The following is a 19,902-nucleotide window of genomic DNA, read 5'->3' on the forward strand; positions in this document are numbered from 1 at the left end:
GACAAAAGCATGGATCCATTTTTCTGCATCATTTTTGGACAGAAAGTTTCTGATTTTTGCAATGTTATGTAGATGGAAAAAAAGCTGTCCTTGAAACAGTCTTGATATGTTCGTCAAAAGAGAGATCAGGGTCCAGAGTAACGTAGAGGTCCTTCACAGTTTTATTTGAGACGACTGTACAACCATCAAGATGAATTGTCAGATTCAACAGAAGATCTCTTTGTTTCTTGGGACCTAGAACAAGCATCTCTGTTTTGTCCGAGTTTAAAAGTAGAACATTTGCAGCCATCCACTTCCTTATGTCTGAAACACAGGCTTCCAGCGAGGGCAATTTCGGGGCTTCACCATGTTTCATCGAAATGTACAGCTTATCTTTTACATTCTGTGATTATATACCTTACCTTTGTTTAAAGATTGTCCATCCTTTATTGGAGTGTTGCAGAAAATAAAGGCTATAGGGATTTTCAACTTCCCCCCTGCTTGGGCCTATGTTCCTTACTACTCCAGGCACAGAGGTGAGAACAACAGTAGCTTGTTCAAGTCTGAATTACTACTACCTAGCCTTGGAATGGCAGAGTTGGTTGCATGAGTGAGTATTGTCACATGAGACTTTGTTGTTTATTACAGATTTGTGTCGTTCCCTCAGGCGGCTCCCTCTAACCTTTCACCCATGAACCCACAGCCTTGGCCAGCGCCTGTTCCTCAATGGCTGATGAATGGGTCTGAAGCAGTGTCAGAAGCCCAGTTATTGGAGGAGCAGATGCTGAGGACGGGGGTACTGGCATCCTTACAGGATGTCCCGGAGGAACCAGGGGCCAAAGTGGAAGTGTCAATGTCCTAGTGTCCTCTCTGAAGTCAGTCAGGTTTACTAGGGTATTTACTAGTAAAGAAGAGCATATTTGTTGTAGCCTGTATGTATTATATTTTATAGAGTAATTTATCATATAATGCTTAGCTGATTCCACCCAAAAGCAAGCTGTGATCAAACATGCCTGACTCATCAAATAAAATAATTATATTGAGCAAAAACATTATTGACATTTTTTTTAAGGCTTCAGCAACTGGAGAAGATGGAGTTTCCTACAGATAAAGCTGTGGTGGCACTGGATGCCACTAGACAGTTAGATGGCACCATCTCCCTGCTCATTGATGACAGAGTTGGGGAGGAGGCTGTGATGACATCCAAAGAAAAGAGCCCCTGCCACCAAGGAATACCTGAGGCCTGTCAGATCAACACATATTGGCCAACTAGCAGGAGCCTGGAACAGAGGGTATGATTTAGCATCATGATATTGTTATTTGCTTGGGTTTTACTGAGCTGAACTTGTGCTAAAATGTACCCTGGGGGCTAAAAGGAAAAGTCAAGAGTACCCAAATAAATGTAATTATGAAAAGACTGAGGACAATGAGCCTGTTAAAAAACACAAAACAATTATTTATTATACCAACCATCTACAAGATTTTTTTGCACAATAACACATTAGCAAGCAATTTGAAATAGGCCCAAAATGGAAAATACATATGACGTTACATACAAAACAAGAAACTGCTATTAATAATTTTTTTTAAGATAAAGAAACACATTTGATCAAAGAAGCGTTTTTCTTCACTGTGACAGATAAATCAGTCGAAATATACGAAGGAAGTATGAAAAACGTATGCACTCACTACTGAAAGTTGCTGTGGATAGATAAGAGCATCTGCTAAATTACTAAAATGTCAAATCTAAAGAATGAAATGGTGGTACAAAGTTACACAAAAATGTATTCAAGTTCCATCAACAAGTCCTCTACTCCTACTGTGTGGTGTGTGCTTAGGATGGAAGTTGCTGTAGGAGAAAGGGTTTCTTAGAGATGACATTGCTTTAGCTTGTGGCTTTAAAAGAAATGTGACATGTCTTACTACTGATAGTTTATCCAGGAGCTGCAGCTTGGGGGGTTCGAAAGAAATGCAGGAATTTGATCACAAATCAGAACTTTGTAGAACATACTTTGCTATGAGGATTTGAGTTTTGTATTTCGGCACCGTTGTTGAGAAAATTCCGTCTAAAATGTAGAAAGTGCAGAAAAGGGTAGCACAGAACTGAATTGATGTGCAACAACATAAATCTCAACTACAATGTGAATAAAATAAATAAAGTTACATCCCTTGTGTGTTTAATTTAAAGGGGTGGATATCAGACACCAAGACACACACACAGATATGCTTGACTTTTCATAACATGTCACTATTAACTGATACCTCAATGGGAACGGTGTGTAATTCTTCATCTTTATAGTGCACTTAATAACAAGGATTAAAACAATATTATAGAACCAAAAGGAATATAAGGGGAAGAGGTTTGTTTGTGTACATGTGTGTCTTGCAGTCTGTACATGTTAAATACATTTAAATAAGTAAACCTCTGAGATTCCCGACATTGATGAGGTCCAAACAAATTCTCAGAGACAGTCTCTTTTCTTTCACACTTGATGTCTCCTTTAATTGACCCTCATTTATACTATACTGCAATGACCCTTATAGTCCAGAATTGTTTTCAGTTGAATGAGCACCATTAAACATTTAAAGGAAAACTCCCTGCAAAAATTATCATATGATGCTAAATGCATCATACAGGGATGATTTCTGTATTTTGAAAGTTACATATCTTGAAAACTTGATTGCTGACAAGCAAAACATTTGGGACTATGTCAACAATGGACTAATGAAACAAATACCAAAATATAGTTTTTGGGTGGTAATTTTCCTTTAATATTGGGTTTCCTTTTATCTTACAAGAATCTTTGCATGTTTTCCGAGGCTAAAATATTTCCTAGCTGTAGACACAAGGACGGGACACAGGGGGAGCCATGGGTCTATGGGGAGGTGTGTGTTGGGCTAGAGGGGGTGGTACTGGTTCCCAATGGAGGTGGGAAGACTCCGGAGCACCAGTGGGGCTTCCCTGAGGTGTCCCCCACCTTTCATCTGATGGTACAGCCGACAGAGGGTATCAGATAAGGTCTGGATCAGTAGAGTGCCAGAGAGACCTAAGGGAGGGGTGGTTAGACCCCGTGATCCTCAGAGATGCAGGAGGGAGGCTACTTCCCCTGAACCTTGGTGTCCGAGGACAGAGGAGGGGAGACAAGCCAATAGGGTAGGGCTCCTGCTCGCTTATTCCTGTAGAAACCGCCTGGGGACGCAGTGCCGAACGAACCATCTCCAGACCCTAGATCAGGCTCTGTTGAAGAAACAATGAGTTGGGGCCATGCTACCCTATGCATACATATATGAGACATACATATAAAATACTTAGTTAATAGAGCACATTATTAAATATAATAAAGAATTTATATGATGTTGCCATAGGAGGCTGATGAGATATCCATCATTATCATGTGCCTAGAGATGAAAGTCATTTGAGTTAGGTGCATTTATTTAGTGAATAAATCAACATTTACTGGTTGATGTCTACTAATGTGAGTTAGAGCAACTTAGAGCAACAACTTTTAAAGCAAAAAAATACATAAAATAGTATTTTACGTATGATCCCTGCATGCCAAATGCAGTAGATAATGTAATCTAGCCTGAATGAGGGGTGAGGATGGTTACCAGCGTTACCTGGCCAGATGATAGCCTCCAGCAGTGTCACCCTGCGAGCCAGAAGCTCCAGGTCTGCCTGCAAGTCTTGGAACATCTTCAAACTAATGTCCTATCGGAGAACAGTGACAAGGGGACTGGGTGAGGGGTGGAGAGTGGACACACCAGGCCTGGTCCTGGGGCTGCCTACCTCTGTCCATACCCCATGTCCCACGTCCCACGAGTGGTGGAGGGTGGGGTGAGATCCAGCCTCATCTGACCCCTGCCTAAAGCTGACCCTGCTGCTTCAAGCTGACCCTGCTGCCTCAAGCTGACCCCGCCTCCTACTCACCATGAATACCGATCATAGTCTCGAGGATTAAAACCCTCTCGGCTAAGATCTTCAGCGCTTCTCTGATCTGATGTATCCCGTCCCCCTGTGAAGATAGATACAGCCGTCAAGGTAAGGAGCACAAGCCAAACAAATTGCCCGCCAAGGTGCAAGTCATTTTCTCTCTGTCAATCCATTACAGCAGTTAGCAGGTTAAAACCAGTCCACGCACCCAGCCCGCATCCCTTTACCTCATCCCTCCCCTGTATCTCTCGATCTCCCTCGTTCTCTGGCCATGCTGCCATACCAGGCCAGTCTTTGCCATGCTGGGCAAAAACAGCATGCACATCCCAATACATTCCTATGTTGTTGACATAACAAAAGTGGAGTAGACTATCCAAGGCTTCAGGTTTGACCATGCCATCCACATTCCCTCTGGACTTATCAAGATGAGCAGCTATTCAACCAGGCAAGTATTTTAGAGGGGTTGCATGACAAAAGAGTGATTTTCTAAAACATTTGTAAAGTCTTAGTCTGAAGTCTTAGTATATTGTATCGACATAACTTTTAATATAGCTGTGGTCATAATAGCTGCCAATCCATCTCTCACTGTATTAAAATATGCTCACCACATAAAGCCAGTAAGTCTTTAGTCTTTTTTTTCTGTTTAAAATGAGAAACAGATCAATATCTACTTTTCAAGAAAGACCTACTGGCTTTATGAATCATCCCCTAAGAAAAAATATGAAACATAGAAAATAAAAACACAAAGATAACACAGACACAAGCAATCATGTCAGTGACAGTGATAAAGAACGCATGCACACGATTTTGTTAGCGTGGACGCCTGAGTACTTTTCTCTTGGGTCAAGAAATAAACTGATTAACGAGTAGCAGACAAACCTCTACGGAACAAAAGGCAAGATTTCCTGAAGCTACAGTACTGTATATCTATAAATCATATCAATGTCTAATGTCCAGTGTGTTTGTGTTTTTCCAGGTTGTATGGCTCTACAATAACAAGCTCCTCTATGTCATGGTTGATTGATGAGGAGCAGATGGGAGCAGAACGGATAATGGGGCTATTGTGAGACCGTTGAGGAGATAAGAAATATATTTTTGGTTTGCGATACAATTTAGAGTAATCTTGCCTGGTTCCTGTGTTATTGCTGAATTTTTTTGTTATTACACAAAGTTAAACACAGAGTTTACATATGAGTTTGGCAAGCAAAAAGAGAAATGGCAAACAGTGCAGTAACTAAGGATGGGAGCATGCAGCCATGCATTGTGGGACACTGGAGGATAGCTGTATCCACTCACATTTCCAACCCCAATCCAAAACACCCTACCCCACACACCCAGCACTAACCTACCACCACTGTTCCCACAACTCTAAATGGAGTGATTTGGCATATACATTCGACACATGCTTAAGCAAAAAGGCCCGAGGGGGTGTGGTATATGGCCAATATAACACGGCTAAGGGCTGTTCTTAAGCACGACGCAACATGGAGTGCCTGGATACAGCCCTTAGCCGTGGTATAGTGGCCATATACCACAAACCCCTGAGGTGCCTTATTGCTATTATAAACTGGTTACCAACGTAATTAGAGCAGTAAAAATGTTTTGTCATACCTGTGATATACGGTCTGATATACCACGGCTGTCAGCCAATCAGCATTCAGGGCTCGAACCACCCAGTTTATAATAACATTTATACTATGTATAAACAATATGTGTTGTACACTAGTTAAATTAACATATGAACATGTCATCCTTTGCATAATTTATAGAAGGGTTTGTAAAAGCATGGCATGATGAAATATTGATCCTCAATACAATTATATATTACATGCCACTCAACAGATTCTTATAGATTCCATGATCTTTCCCTCAGTCAGCAAATTACTTAGCACATGTGAGGTAGGACCGGCAGGCAGGTGTGTGTGTATGTATATGCCAATGTCAGATTCTCAGAATGTGACTGTGAAAGGTAGCCATGGAGACAGTAGCTTGCAGAGGGAGTCAGACAGCTTTAGGGTCGGACAGGAGTAGGACAGTGTTTTCAACATGGGGCAGCATTCTACAGCACACCCCAAGGACCAAAAAACCACAACAATCATAAAATCATCATGAAACAGAACACACACAAACAACAGCAACCACAATCCCACATGCAGTAAACTGACATACTATAAAGTAAATAAGTATTTAAAAAACAAAACAAATGCAGGACCATTTGCAGAACAATACTAACAGTAAACTTGATCAAAAAGTGAAATCGCAAAGATAAGCATGTAAACGTGGTGATTGGACATGGATCGTAGTGGTGACTTGCTGACAAAAATCATTTAGATCACTTACATTTAGATTGTTCTTGTAACATGAGAAAGATGCAAAGGAAAAGCAGTGATTAGACAGACACAATAATTGTCTATACAGTAAACAGTATTTATACAATTTAAGTACAATGTGGGGAAATTGACTCTTTCTCAATTCGTTTCCCTACATTTCTCGCATCCTCTATCATCGCTTCCTTCTCAAACACCATTGGAAGGGAAGACTCCAAGGTTCCTCCCCTTGGACCTTCTCCTCCTATGGCTTTGATGGATGCAAGGAGAGAAGACACAAGGAATCAAAGAAAGACTAATTGAGAAAGGGCCACAATTTCCTCTCCTGCCTCTTGGTCTTATGCAGCCCAGTGGTGTACAGCCCATATATTGTAGTCTTACCGGCAGACCTTTCTCTCCTGGTTCTCCCTTGACTCCTGGTACTCCCTAAATAGAAACATTAAGTAAAGAGTAATGGCACACCTGTGATATCACTTCAATTGCATGACAGTACTGCCTTTGAAAAAGCAGCAGAAGAAACCCATTCTCTGAGTTTGTGAGAATGCTGGTTTGTATAGTTTACCATGGTGTATTCAGGTGTGACGTGTCGGTTTTTCTCACACTAAGGCCACAGCTATACAGGAAGTAGGTGGCTTACCGGATCTCCTATGAATCCTCTCTCTCCTGGATATCCCAGAGGACCCTAAGAAGCCAGAGGCAAGTTAGGAGTTTTGTCTCTCTATCAGGGGATGGAAAAAAGAGAATGAAAACATTAGGTGTGGTTGGGCCCTGGCTGGCCTGTGCATTGTACTCACTCTCTCCCCACGTTCTCCTTTTGGCCCCACCGGGCCGTGTATCCCAGGGGTCCCCGACTTCCCCTGTAGAGAGACCGGAGAAAATGTTCAAAAAGACACATAATTTGTAGAAGTGTGCAGTAAGTGGATCTAATCTCACTCATATGATTATTATTATTTCTATTGCACCATTACACACTGCCTACTGTAGTGCTAAAGCAAACACCTACGTTCTGTCCTGCTGGACCAGGGGGTCCCATGGGGCCTTTGGGGCCTGGGGGACCTGTATGATGGGACACATAAGTACTGTGAGCATCAACGTAATAAGCAGCTTTTAGGTTAGGTTGCCTTTATAGGCCAAGATAGGTTATTATCAGACACACAAGGCAAATTCAGAATGAAAGGGGATACAAAATAAAGGAGAGAAAAAAATATTAATTATGGATAATTGATAGGAAAGGGTTTCATGTTACGTGTGTTTTGGAACAGTTGGAACAAGATAAGACAATCAGATTATGCAAAGGTATTTGGACTATGACATAAACCACTGTTAAAAAGTAAAACAAATAATAAGAAGTCATTTTTCAGATGAATACAAACAACTGTGTCTTCCTATTCCTACCTCCACTGTAGGCCTGTAAAGAATTACTGGACTGGGAAAACCGTTACATATACGGACATGGTTGTTTCAATGTTATATTGAACACACTTAAATCTGCCTTGGTTGGTCATGATAGAAGGGATGCTAGATATGCCTTATCCAACATCTGATCAATCATAGGAGCTGGCCCAAGCTCACTCCTCTTACAGCTCACTTTAAACACGGGAATGAAAAAGGCTCATCTTGACACATAATTCGATTGAACGTCTGTTGATGCAAACTAAGGCAAGAGGGACAGGCAAATAACAAATCAATCCAACATTTAAGAGACAGGAAGCAAATCCAACTTCCTCTAATGAGGAAATCAGGAATTTCAAGATGAGAGTTGGGGACAGGGGAGATGTGTTTCAGTGAATCTGACAGAGAACGGAGACTATTGTTAATTCTTATATTTAATCCAGGGGCATAACTGGTAAGAGAACCCAAATTAATATGCAATTGAATCACTACACTGACATGATATTGAAACCAATATGTTTTCTGGCTGGGGACCAAGACAGAGAGACGGAGATACTGACCAGCAGGTCCAGCAGGGCCTTGGGGGCCCTGAACAGGAGCCCCTCGTGGGTCAGGGAAGGTGTTGGAGAGGAGCAACTTGCCCTGACCTGGAATACAGAGGACATGCACACAGGCGAGTGGTTAAAAAGGACAATGGCAAGAGGACTGATGGAGCGCTTCATTTACTGAATTGCATTACTGACAGGTGCCTACAGGGGGCAATGCTCTCACACAAATGTCCACGCTTCTTTCAGCACCATTACACGGCCCATCTTTTACATAGATAGGTAAATGTATGGCTAAATTTCATATTATGATTATCACATTGTTTGCACTCATGTGTATGTGGAATTCATGTCCTACAAGTATACATGGTTCACTATTTAAGAATGACTTGAGTCACCTCCATTGACATTGTGCTGACGGAGCACTTCTGAGCTGCTCTACATCTGTTGGGAAAGAGAGAGGAAAAAGGGTAGGAAATGTCCCAGTGATGTGGAAGTGTGTGGTTTTAAAGGGTTGTCTCGGGCTGACAGGGAGCACAGTGTTAATGGAGTGCCACAGAAGAGGAGAAGGCCTATCAACAAGACACTTCCTCCAGCTGCCACACTAAACTCTGTTCCAGTCTCACACAACCCTGCTTAAAATAGCTGCGGAGTTGAGGTGTCTGCCTGTTTTTCTGTCTGTTCGTCTGATCTTCTGCCCTCCCACTAGTCCATCCTTCGGTCCGTCTGCCTGTCTGTCTCTATTAAAACAATCTTTCCTTTTCTCTTCATTTCTAGCTCCTGTTCTTCAACACCTTCTCTGACAGGGAGTCTATGTCCCTCTACTTCCAACCCCACAATGTCCTGGGTTTACAATAGTGTCCTACATCTGTAATGTCTATGATCTTCTAAAATGGCTAGGTTCACACATCCTCTCCTCTCTACCTGTGACCCTGTCCCACCTGAAGATAGGAGGGTTTATTCCCATTCTGTTGCAGGAGATTCCAGCCTCCAGATCAATACGGGGAAGCCAATAAGACAGTGTTTTCCAAAGGAAGCTCAGCACAGAACCCCTGCTTTCACTTTGATTTGAAAGAAACGGCTCATAGTCTCAGAATTCTCAATGCCAACCCTGATTTACTTAGCTAGAATTCTCCATCTTTTCAACTACACAACCTACACTCTGCAGCCCATTTCCTCCTCTCTATTTTAGCCATTCAGCCCTCATACCTTCCCATATTGCCTGAGCGCCAACCTTTATTGAGGTTGTATGAACCCCTGTTTCAGCTCCACATCTGGAAATGGTTGAGTGACATCAGCGACGGACAGGTTCTTATCCCAGTTTGTGTCTTCGCCCCTCCCTCTGTCTCTCTCTCTCCCCATCTCTCTCTCTCTATATATATTTTCCCTTCCACAGACTCAGACCCTCTCTACCGCCACTCAATCACCTTCCTCTCAGGCCTTTTTGGCAGGTAGACATGACAGGGGCGAGGGAGTACCTGTTAAAACACATTGCATACATTTGTCTCTTTCTAATATCCTTACATTTATTCCCTCAGCCATCCTCTCCATTTCTCCATCTCTCTCTATCTCTCTCTTCTAACTCAAATAGAAGTTCAACATGACTCTATGTAATGTAATAGACATGGGGAACATGGTGATTTTCAGTGGAAGTGAGAGCATCAACAGGTATTTCTCACCTATTTAAAGACCAAAGGAAGGTAGCATCCTCAGCCCACACCTCTCAGTAAACCTCTGCAGATCCACTTATTTTGGACTCATAGCAAATTGATTCTGTGTGGACTGAGGTCACTTCCTCTGGTTTGGCCCAGAAAAAGACCACCTATTGTGAGAAGGGGAGGGGTGAGGGTGGTTGTCTGACAGGGGCTGACTATGCATCTGGTTTTTCACCTCTGGGACATCTCCAAGTCCATAATACCGGGGTGTGAAAACTCATCAACTACACTAGAATGGTCTACCATTTTCATACAAACCCACTGAATGGAAAATTGACCCAGATGAGCATGAGCGATGGTGACAAAGAGCAATTAGGGCTGTAAGGCACGCACATTGTCCTACATGACATCATAATTACAAACAAATTATTTGAGTGGGAGGTGTTCCATAACACTACTGTTAATCTGATGCACGGAGTGTGTGTGGTGTTGGATATGGCTGTCTGTTGTAGTGGTGCTCCCTTTACCCCGGTCTGGCTCTGGGATGTGGGCACTGGCAGTGGCTGGGGGTCCAGGGGGTCCTGGAGGTCCAGGTAGCCCAAGTAGACCCCTCTCTCCTGGGAGACCTGGTAGACCTTTGGGTCCTGGGGGGGAGAGGAGATACACCACACTGTTATGCTGAGGGACAGCATTGGCATGACAATGACGGAAAAGGTAGGTGAAAAGTCAGCGACAAAAACAAGAATCAACGTTGAACCAGCATTGGTGAACAGAGAAACTTTTCATCTCTTTTGGTATACCAATATATTTTTGATTGAGTATTTTCATCATTTCAAAGGGCACCAGAGGTGATTCCTTGATGAAGAGGTTTCACTCTGTGTTGCCTTTCCTGGCATGCATAGCAATGGCAGGGGAACGCTGGTGAACCTATAAAAAGGTGATGGGTACAGAGCAATAAGATATATAGTAGAGAATGTAAAGGGAGGGAGAGTGCGGGAGAGACAGCAAGCGCTGCATGGTGTATTAAGTTTCAGTGCTTGGCGGTTGTGTGAGGCAGGCTAATATCATCAGCAGCAGGAGAGGGGGGCTGAGAGACTGACTGGTGTTCTGTTGTAATTAACAGGAGGAGGCCTCTTAATGGCCGTGTGCTGGGAGCTCAAAGGGAGACTTGGGAAAGCTCAAATAAACACCATTAAAGCCGGAGCGTATTAGCGGACTAGTGCGCAATAAATTACATTCTGCCTGCATCTGCACAAGCCGGAGTGTGGGAGCGTGCGCGGTTGTGCACCTGTGTGTGTGTGTATACATAACTTGTCCCGACAAGCCAGCCAATGTTTCTCTCTCCCTCCCACAACGACTTCTCCTTTTGTTGAAAAGAGGCGAGAAAGAAAAGCTGAGATGTGACTTGTCCCTGTGGCCCAGCTGGATTGGGCTGTTCCATCCACAAACCCAAACAAAGTGCTTCACCTCCCAACCACAACATCTGACCTCATTGTTTGCACTTTCCTGAGGTAATGCTGTGCTCAACATGACCCCCGACCTCCCCATCCCCAAAGCGCACGCACACATAACCCTCATCTATTAATCTATCTCCTTGTCTTGTGACCTTGAATAATGCTCTGGAGGGTGATGCAACTGACAACAGCTATCATTGTGTTACAATGATTGTATTATCAACTATGAATAACTTGGCATAATATTGGTTCATTTGTAATGTGTTATTACAGCATTGATTGGATTTGACACCTCACTAACTTATTTTCACTTAGCTTTGGTAAACATCGGAGCATAACTGACTGCGTTGTGGTTCTGCACTAGCTCAACCCCACCTGAAGGACCATGACCCTTGATCAGCAGTATAGTAGCACAGCTGGGTAGTCAACGTGGCCTCTCCAGAGTCTGTGTTAGCATGACGTTCAGAGTCTGTGTGTTCCCATGATGTTAGGGCAAACAAGGCTCTATTCTTCCTGCAGAGTAATGGGGCCCTGAAGTGGATGTGGGCAACAGCGTCAATTTGTAAGTAGATGTGTGTGTGCTTTTGCATGTGTATGTGTGTGTGTTAGGGAATCCTAGTTCTTCTATACAGGAAAAATGTCCTTTCTGTGCGCTGCACACACTCCAACCCCAACCTCACACTGCTTCCCTCCCTGCAGAAAAGTAGCAGCGCCCTGTTAATGTGATTCAATCTCCCCCTGAGTCTTCATGAATCTGTCTTTACTGTGTTGTCACCCCTCCTGAGTTCATTACTTTCCCTTACTCCTACACCTTACCCCCCTGGACCTATCGCCCCCAAACACTCTCTCATAACGCTCAGGTTTCCTGTTACATCAAACATATTCTGTTCAATGGTAACATTTGTCTTACGTGCAACGGACAGGAAGAATTGTGCATGTGGAGAGAGAACATCGTTTTGGATAGAAACTCTAGTGCACTCTGAGAATAGACATAATATAATGGAGATGGGGAAAACAATAACACAGCATACATATGGAAGGCAGAAGGAGACAGGACTTGTATACATAGCTCATGTTCATTTCAGATTGGATTCACATGGTGCTTCTCAGAAAGGGGTTTTGTAGTTTAACTTTTGCTCTGCATCTCATGTCTACCCGGCAGCAGCAGGCACAGAGCAGGGTTCATAAATCCCTCAGAGAGGGAAGGACACACACTGTCTAAATGTTCCACACGGAGAGGAATCAGAACCACAGCCGCCAGCTACAACACGTTATGACAAACTTATATTACTATGTATTTTATTATCATTAAACGTGGAACTGCCTTGTCACTGGGATGCCCAGGGATTTCTTGTTTCACGACTGTTATTTATTATTTGTCCGTAACCATTTAGCCTTGAATATAAGCAACAGATATTTGCTTACTTTATGTTGTTGAACGATGGACTCTGGTTGGTCAGCATGCAGGAACAACAGCGAGTGTTCTGAGCCATAGGGGAGTTTTGTGCAGTCTGAGGACAAATATTTTGGCAGCCTGCTGGAAACCATGCTGAATCAGCAAACTCCGTATTTAGTAAGTCTTATGTTTGAAAAGTCGACGTTATCACCGTGCTGTCCACTGAGGAACAGCTGTGTTTTTCATGGACTACAGCATAGGTTTGTGGAATGGCCGAGTGGTTTCACAGAAAGACAAACACTCTGATGCAGGATGTCATGATGCAGTTTGTTGCAGTTTGTTGAGATAGTTCTGAGGGACTTTTCCACAATTGTTTCAGGTCTTAAAGTGAGCAACACACACTCAGGGTTCTTGTTTGCGCTGGCCTAGAGAGAGTATTGTCATAGTTTTGTCAGAGACAATGGGTTAAGTGGGTGGGTACGCATACAATCCCCCTGTCCCCACAATGATCTTTACAACATGCACATTTATTGACAAACAGTGTCAACGTCTTGTTTGACATCTGTGCACCCTGCTTAATCAACTGTAAACATGGAATTATCTTCATATGGTATTTATGAAACTGCTTTCATTCATACTGATTACGGTCTGTTATTATCATACTTCAGCCAAAAGGAATGACTGTCACAAATTTGGAGGCTTATGAAATCTCACAGTGAAATCAGTAGTTGTTTAATTAAATCATACAGTCTGCCATCATCTAGTTACAGTAAGTATCTTACCCACTGGTCCTGGGGTCCCCGAGGGGCCCCTCACCCCAGCCTCGCCCCTGGGTCCCGGCAGTCCCTGAGACCCTGGCTTCCCTGAGCAAAGACAGTGGACAGTAACCATGGAGCCATACTGATACAGCCACAAGAGTTTGTGTTACAAAAAAAAGTAATGATTGAGCTGACAACATCTCCAACTTACCATCTCGTCCAGAGGTACCATCTCTGCCTCTTTCACCCTGTGGACCTGTGTGTTAGGGAGGAAACAAACAGACGTCAGACAGCAGACGAGGGAAAGAGGAAGAGAAAGGGGACGTCCATTGCCTTGTGTGGAGAAATGGACTAGAGGTTGAGTGCTTCCTGAGGTGAAGGGTCACTAGATGGAGGTGGCAGAGCAGCTGAGCTGTGCTCTGGATTAGACAGGCTCGCTGACACACTAAGCACTGAGGTGTTAATTAGGGCCACAGAGGTGCCAGTGAGGAACAAACCCCTCAGCTTGTCATGGGAGACTAAAACCCAAACCCATGCAGGGGGAAAATTTCAGCCAAATTATAGCTCTAATATTGTAGGGAAACTAAACACCTATACCAAACAGATAATGTCATTCTCTCTCTAAACTAGTAAGACATTGACTGTGGGTTAGGGTGCCCATAATGGTGCATTTACATTCTTCAACAGGCCTTAGAAGGCCAGTGATGATCTTAACCTGGAAGCCTTTAGCTAAAACAGATTTGAATGTAATTGGATGGAAGTTGATACACTATTGAAAGGTCTTTTGAGAGTACAGCAGCAGAGCACCCTCTCTTTTCAGCTGCAGCCAAGGCTAGGCTGAGCTCCAGGGAAGGAGAGGGCTTTCATGCCCTAAACTGTTCACTTTCCACACACCATCCCTCCCTCCCACAGAACCCTGAAAGTGAGCAGTGCAGACAACTGGACTCTGACTAGTCATAGAGGAAATGATAGTGTGTGTGTGTGTGTGTGTGTGTGTGTGTGTGTGTGTGTGTGTGTGTGTGTGTGTGTGTGTGTGTGTGTGTGTGTGTGTGTGTGTGTGTGTGTGTGTGTGTGTGTGTGTGTGTATGTGTCTACGTCTCTCTCTCAGCGACAGAGGAAATAGGATATGAGGGGAGGAGAGCAGGTAGAGAGGCAACGGAGAAAGAATTATGGCATGTGCAGAGTGATTTCCTACTCAATTAACAAACATAACCACTTCACTCAAAATAATAGGCAATTATGGTTGCTCCTCAAACCTGCCCATACATGGGCATAGGAGACTTGTACATACCTATGAGTCCCTGCTCGCCAGGGGCTCCTTTGGTTTGTGGATCCACCATCTGTGACGAAGATTCCCGTGCCAATCCTCCTTTACCCTGTAGGTGGCGGTGAGAAGCGGAGGCGGGAGAGGACAGCACCTGGACCTAGTGGGATAAAATGGTGAAGAGAGCGAAAGAGAGAAATGTAGGTAGTAACGCCAATGCCTTTCAAATGGACTCCAACACTGTTGTTTATGATGAGAGACTGTGTAGTCTCTCACTGCAGCACATTCTTCAGTAGAGGAGTCCACGCCTGTACCTTTGCCTCCAGTGAGCTGAGTCTATCTGTCAGGGCTGTGATTCGACTACAGTTGAGGCAATCTGGAGAACGGAGAAAGAGACAGATAGTATATGTGGACAAGTATCGATATCTGCAAAAAGCGCTTCCAAAATGTACTTCAGGGAATTTGAAAAACATGGGGCCTGAGTATTAAAACAGAAACAGTGTAAAGGAGAGAAATGAAATCCCAGGTGTTCTGAGTCTGACGATATTCAAGAGAGAAATATGGTTCCAGGTGTTATTTTACTGTGTAAGAGTGTTAGGGTCCTGGTTCTTACTGGTGGAAAGCTGCTCCCCTGTTCCTGTGCGGGCCGGGGCAGGTGGCCGGCGGAGAGTAGACGGCTTCCTCACCGCCTCCTGAGCCACCAGCTGGTTTCCTGACTCTGCAGAGGAAGAGGAGGATGAAGTGGAGTCAGATCGATGGACCACACAGTGAGGTCATACAGATGTCATTCCGTTATGAGGCACATAGTCAGTCATGCAAATGGCACTGATGAGCAGCGAGGCTTCCAGACAAGAGAACTTCATTACACAACTCAATCAACAGAAAAAGAAAACAAGAACCCCCCCCCCCTCCAAAGTATTTTCACTCAATTTCTGAATGCTCAGTGGAGCCAACATTCTCTTGTCATTTCAAATTATTTGGCATTTGCTCTGAAAGCCCCGTACAATAACTCTCTGGTGTCCTGTGACAGTAAGGAGACAGGGCCCCTCTCCATCAGGTGACCTCACCAACACCACAGTCATGGTGGGCAGAGAGCCAGCCGGTGAGGGCCACGGGGGAGAGGGATGGAAAGGGATGGTGCCAGATCAGACATGAAAGGCCCACAGCATGAGTTCTGCTCTCCAAAGTCCCACCCATAAACATCATACTCTGCAATTGTATCAAATTCACACACAACAAACTGCTTTCATTCTGGCATGTTTTTATTGAGTATAAAAACACAATGCCTGGGAGAGAGGGAGTTAGACAAACAATAGCTGCCTTGTATTAGGAGAATGAGCCATTTCAGCTCTGAGCTCGATTTTGTGTCTTTCCTTTATTTGATGAAGTGTGGGAGTTTGTGTTCCTGCGGGTTGGGGATGTTTTGAATGGGCAGACCTTTGTGAAGTCCTAGACTGTGTGGTTCTGTCTGTATGACCCAGGTGCTCCTGACAAAAACAAGAGCCTGGGCTTAGCACCTCATTAGAGGACAGCCAACATCTCCTCTCCTCTCAGAGTCAGCTGGCTGGAGCCAAACGCAAGCCACTGGCCAACATAGCCTGGAAATAGCACCTGCAACCCTTTCAGGGGCAGGGAGAGGAGACAATTATAGTCCTCCAAGAGCTCACTCAATCTCTCTCTGTCAAACACTCACAGTCAGCCACACGTACTGTAGTATATCCTACACGCTATTGATGCTTGTCGGAGACAGCACAGACAGAGACACGGTACAGAGAGTTTATGTTCTGTTTAGAGTTTGGTGAGAGTGAGAGAGAGAGGACAGAGGAGAGCACTAACAGAAAGAGTCAATGTGCATAAAGAGAGAGAAGGAGAAAGAGAAAAGAACAGTGTGAAAAGGCTTTGTGTAAATGGATCCCGCTCCAGTCACTTTCCCTCAACCTTTGTGGTTTAGTTTTTCTATGTTTTGGGTTGTAAAGGCTTTCTCAGCGGGTTACTAATAGTGCATGTGGAAATGAAACAATGTTAGAGCTGAGACTGTAAAGTATTGGTATTTTCAAAGGAATGTGTAAAGAAAAACTGCTGTGAGCCATGTCTTCTTCCATTTCAGTAAGAATGTAAAATGTGTGGCGAACTTCGATCAGGGACTAAACACACTCTGTTCTGCTCCATGTCTGTCTATGAGCGTGAGCTTGTGCATGAGCGTGAGCTTGTGCGTGTGCGAGTGTGTGTGTGAGTGTGTGAGCGTGTGTGCGTGTGTGTGTGTGTGTGTGTGTGTGTGTGTGTGTGTGTGTGTGTGTGTGTGTGTGTGTGTGTGTGTGTGTGTGTGTGTGTGTGTGTGTGTGTGTGTGTGTGTGGTGGGGGGGGGACTCAATAGAAGTTTCCTATGGAGACCGGCTCATAATAATAGCTGTGTCCGATTTCAAATGGGCTCGGGAATTGAAAATATACCCCTGCTCCAGAACGCACTGAAGGCACCTCTAACCCAGCGTCCCCCTCTTCTCTGACAGACAGCACCTCTTTTCTCCTCTAGACTATAGACCATTCAAGTGCCAAGTTTCCTCCACCCACACTCAAACACATTGTATAAACCATTCTGTTGGCTTTGCACACAGACAACCGTCCCCCACCCCAACAGCCTAACTTCCATTCTCTTACTCTCTCTTCTATTCACTCTGTCTCTCCATGTCTCAAGTTTTAGAAATCACAGGATAACAAGAAAACTATACTCCTCTATATCCCCATAGACAGTGTCTGTTAACCAGGGAGTGTGTGCATGTGTGTGTGTGCGGGGATGGGTGTGTGTTGACTTAGATGTGCTGATTGTGATCCATTCCTTTGGGCAGATAGTAATAATGTCAGGGCTAATGACTGGCCCCTGACAGACATGGTTCAGCGTGTCCACTCTCTCTCTCTCTCTCTCTCTCTCTCTCTCTCTCTCTCTCTGTCTCTCTCTCTCTCTCTCTCTCTCTGTCTCTCTCTCTCTCTTTCTCTGTGTCTCTCAGCTAATTGGCCCACTAGAGGGGGTCAAAGAGACTTGCGAGTGCGTTTGGCCCTTGACCCTGCGCTGCTCTGGGCCGTAATCAGTGATTGAATCAGAACTCTTCATTAGAGGAGCCCCCTGTGGAGAAAGGAGAGGGTAGAGGTCATCCTGACATCAGCTCTGTCTCTGTGTCTGGTTCCAGGCTCTGGGGCTGACAGGATAGGACACACAGCACAGCACAAGGGGAGTTTTCCAGTGTTTACAAACACACTGACAAGTCATTTCCTCCCCACTGGCCTGCCTGGTGCAACCCTCTCAGGATAAAGAGGGAGAGGAGCGAAGGTCACACCACTGCAGTGTCACCTAAAACCTATGTGTGTGTCACAACTTTCACATAGCCCCAGAAATAATGTATGATGCACAGACGGACGGACGGACGGACGGACGGACGGACGGACGGACGGACGGACGGACGGACGGACGGACGGACGGACGGACAGACAGACAGACAGACAGACAGACAGACAGACAGACAGACAGACAGACAGACAGACAGACAGACAGACAGACAGACAGACAGTAGTAGGGCTGGAAGCTTAAATGGTTGGGCAGATAAATGGTGAGTCTCACTCATAACTCCTTTATATGTGTTCAATGTCTATCTCATATGAAGAAGTATAAAGTACATACAGTATTGGCGGTAGGAGCAGGGGAGGGGGGTCTTGGCATTCTGCTGACAAGCTTCCAAAAAGCATAACACGTTCCCCCTCTGTGACTGGGTTTACCCAAATAACCCCCTTCACCACCCTTTAAGCATGCCCCTGGCCCTCTGTGGCAGTCCGGAGGAGGCCCCTGCCAGCACACGGTCAGAGGGCGAGGGGCTGGGAGCCATCACACTCAGAGAGGAGAACAATGTTTTACCAACCAGCAGGCTGATGTGTGCACGTGTGTGTTTGCGTGTGTGTGTGTAGTCATTTTCCACAGACTCTTTTTGTTCTCCTCTCCTCTGCCTGTAGCATTATTAATGGTCCAAGGTCAGTCCTCCAGTGATACTACCAGTGAAAACAAACCAGACCATCCTGCAGAGTGCCCAGTCAGCCCAGAGAGCACGTTTCCCCCTTCCTCTCTCTACAGAGCCCATCCGTGCTCCCTCTCCTCAGCTCATTATTTGCCCTGGTTTATTTATTCACTCTTTCATATGGATGTAAGATAAGTAGCACTGTGCAGACATACACAGTCCTTGTGCTGGTTTCTGCCAGGAAGGCCTGTCTTGTGGAGGTACTTCAATGGCTAAAGCGTCTCTTTGTTTCATATGGTCTGTAATGATTGACGGTTGACTTTATGCTCACACACATCTCGTCTCAGTGGTGGCCTTGCTGGAGTTGAATCAAAAACGAGGCGTGAAGTGAAGCTCTGTGATTTCACCAGTCAGACCTGAGAATGAACTCTGTGACATGTCACTGACTGGGGCTCTGGCTGCCCCCCCTCCTCCTTTTGCTTGAGTTTCATCAGACTGGTTTATCTTAGAGCTAGAGGTTCCCATGGGGAGGTATGGGGTCTGAGGAAGTGGGGGCAGCTGTGGACACACAGACCATCCAGTCAACAAAGGGCTGGGCCGGGGAGGGGAGGGCAGCAGGGGGGGGGGGGGAATGGAGAGCAGGGCGGGGGCAGGGCAGGGGAGGGGAGTGCTCCTGATCTGATCCATCTCTGTCTGCTCAGAGAGCTGAGCTCAGCATTACGACACCATTAGTGACCAGGTGCTTCTGACCAGCCAGGCCAGGGAGTTTGTCTCTGTCACAATGCTGCTTAAGCCTTCAGGAAGACTAAAGACCCCTGCTGCATGTGGACAAAGATATGGACACTTCTGTAGAAGCACTATTATTAGACAACCCTCTGATCCTATAAATATGCTTTATATCCAGCAGTTTCCATAGTCTATTATTTTGACCTAAAATTACATATGATAACAAATTGGGGTGATAATCATCCAGTTCTCTCTGTGTCTCCCTCCTTCCATCTCCCAGGCTGCGTTGGGACCTCAATGGGCCAACACAAACCTGCCCTGCACCCGTGTTTATTGTGCTTTCCCAGGATTCCAGCTTTACTTTTATTAGGTGATTGGCTGAGAGGGAGGGACGGCCTTCCTTATTTCCTTCCTTTTGCAGAGGCACTGCCACACCCCATCAACCCCTGACCTCAGCCTGCAGTGGTGCGGCGACCC

General features: G+C 45.0%; 1 protein-coding gene across 4 annotated transcripts in view; it reads right to left on the reverse strand.

The window, feature by feature from the left end:
• Nucleotides 1–1,414: 1,414 nt before the first annotated feature.
• The window catches only part of LOC129853638 (EMI domain-containing protein 1-like), a 76,748-nt gene continuing 58,260 nt past the window's right edge, over nt 1,415–19,902 (reverse strand). For 2 of the 4 annotated variants that reach the window (XM_055919912.1, XM_055919908.1), the window contains exons 4-17: nt 15,315–15,419; nt 15,016–15,077; nt 14,729–14,861; nt 13,649–13,693; nt 13,462–13,542; nt 10,357–10,473; nt 8,190–8,276; nt 7,241–7,293; nt 7,032–7,094; nt 6,875–6,919; nt 6,619–6,663; nt 6,251–6,262; nt 3,908–3,992; nt 1,415–3,217 (exon numbers count right to left, since the gene is read on the reverse strand). In XM_055919912.1, the coding sequence (XP_055775887.1) occupies nt 3,078–3,217; nt 3,908–3,992; nt 6,251–6,262; nt 6,619–6,663; nt 6,875–6,919; nt 7,032–7,094; nt 7,241–7,293; nt 8,190–8,276; nt 10,357–10,473; nt 13,462–13,542; nt 13,649–13,693; nt 14,729–14,861; nt 15,016–15,077; nt 15,315–15,419 (1,073 nt within the window). In that variant the 3' untranslated portion in view covers nt 1,415–3,077. Of the gene's footprint in view, nt 3,218–3,597; nt 3,689–3,907; nt 3,993–6,250; nt 6,263–6,618; nt 6,664–6,874; nt 6,920–7,031; nt 7,095–7,240; nt 7,294–8,189; nt 8,277–10,356; nt 10,474–13,461; nt 13,543–13,648; nt 13,694–14,728; nt 14,862–15,015; nt 15,078–15,314; nt 15,420–19,902 lie in introns of those variants that run through there. The other 2 variants (XM_055919911.1, XM_055919909.1) reach the window with 2 other exon arrangements.

Source organism: Salvelinus fontinalis, chromosome 4, assembly GCF_029448725.1.
Source record: "Salvelinus fontinalis isolate EN_2023a chromosome 4, ASM2944872v1, whole genome shotgun sequence".
Taxonomy (NCBI): domain Eukaryota; kingdom Metazoa; phylum Chordata; class Actinopteri; order Salmoniformes; family Salmonidae; genus Salvelinus; species Salvelinus fontinalis.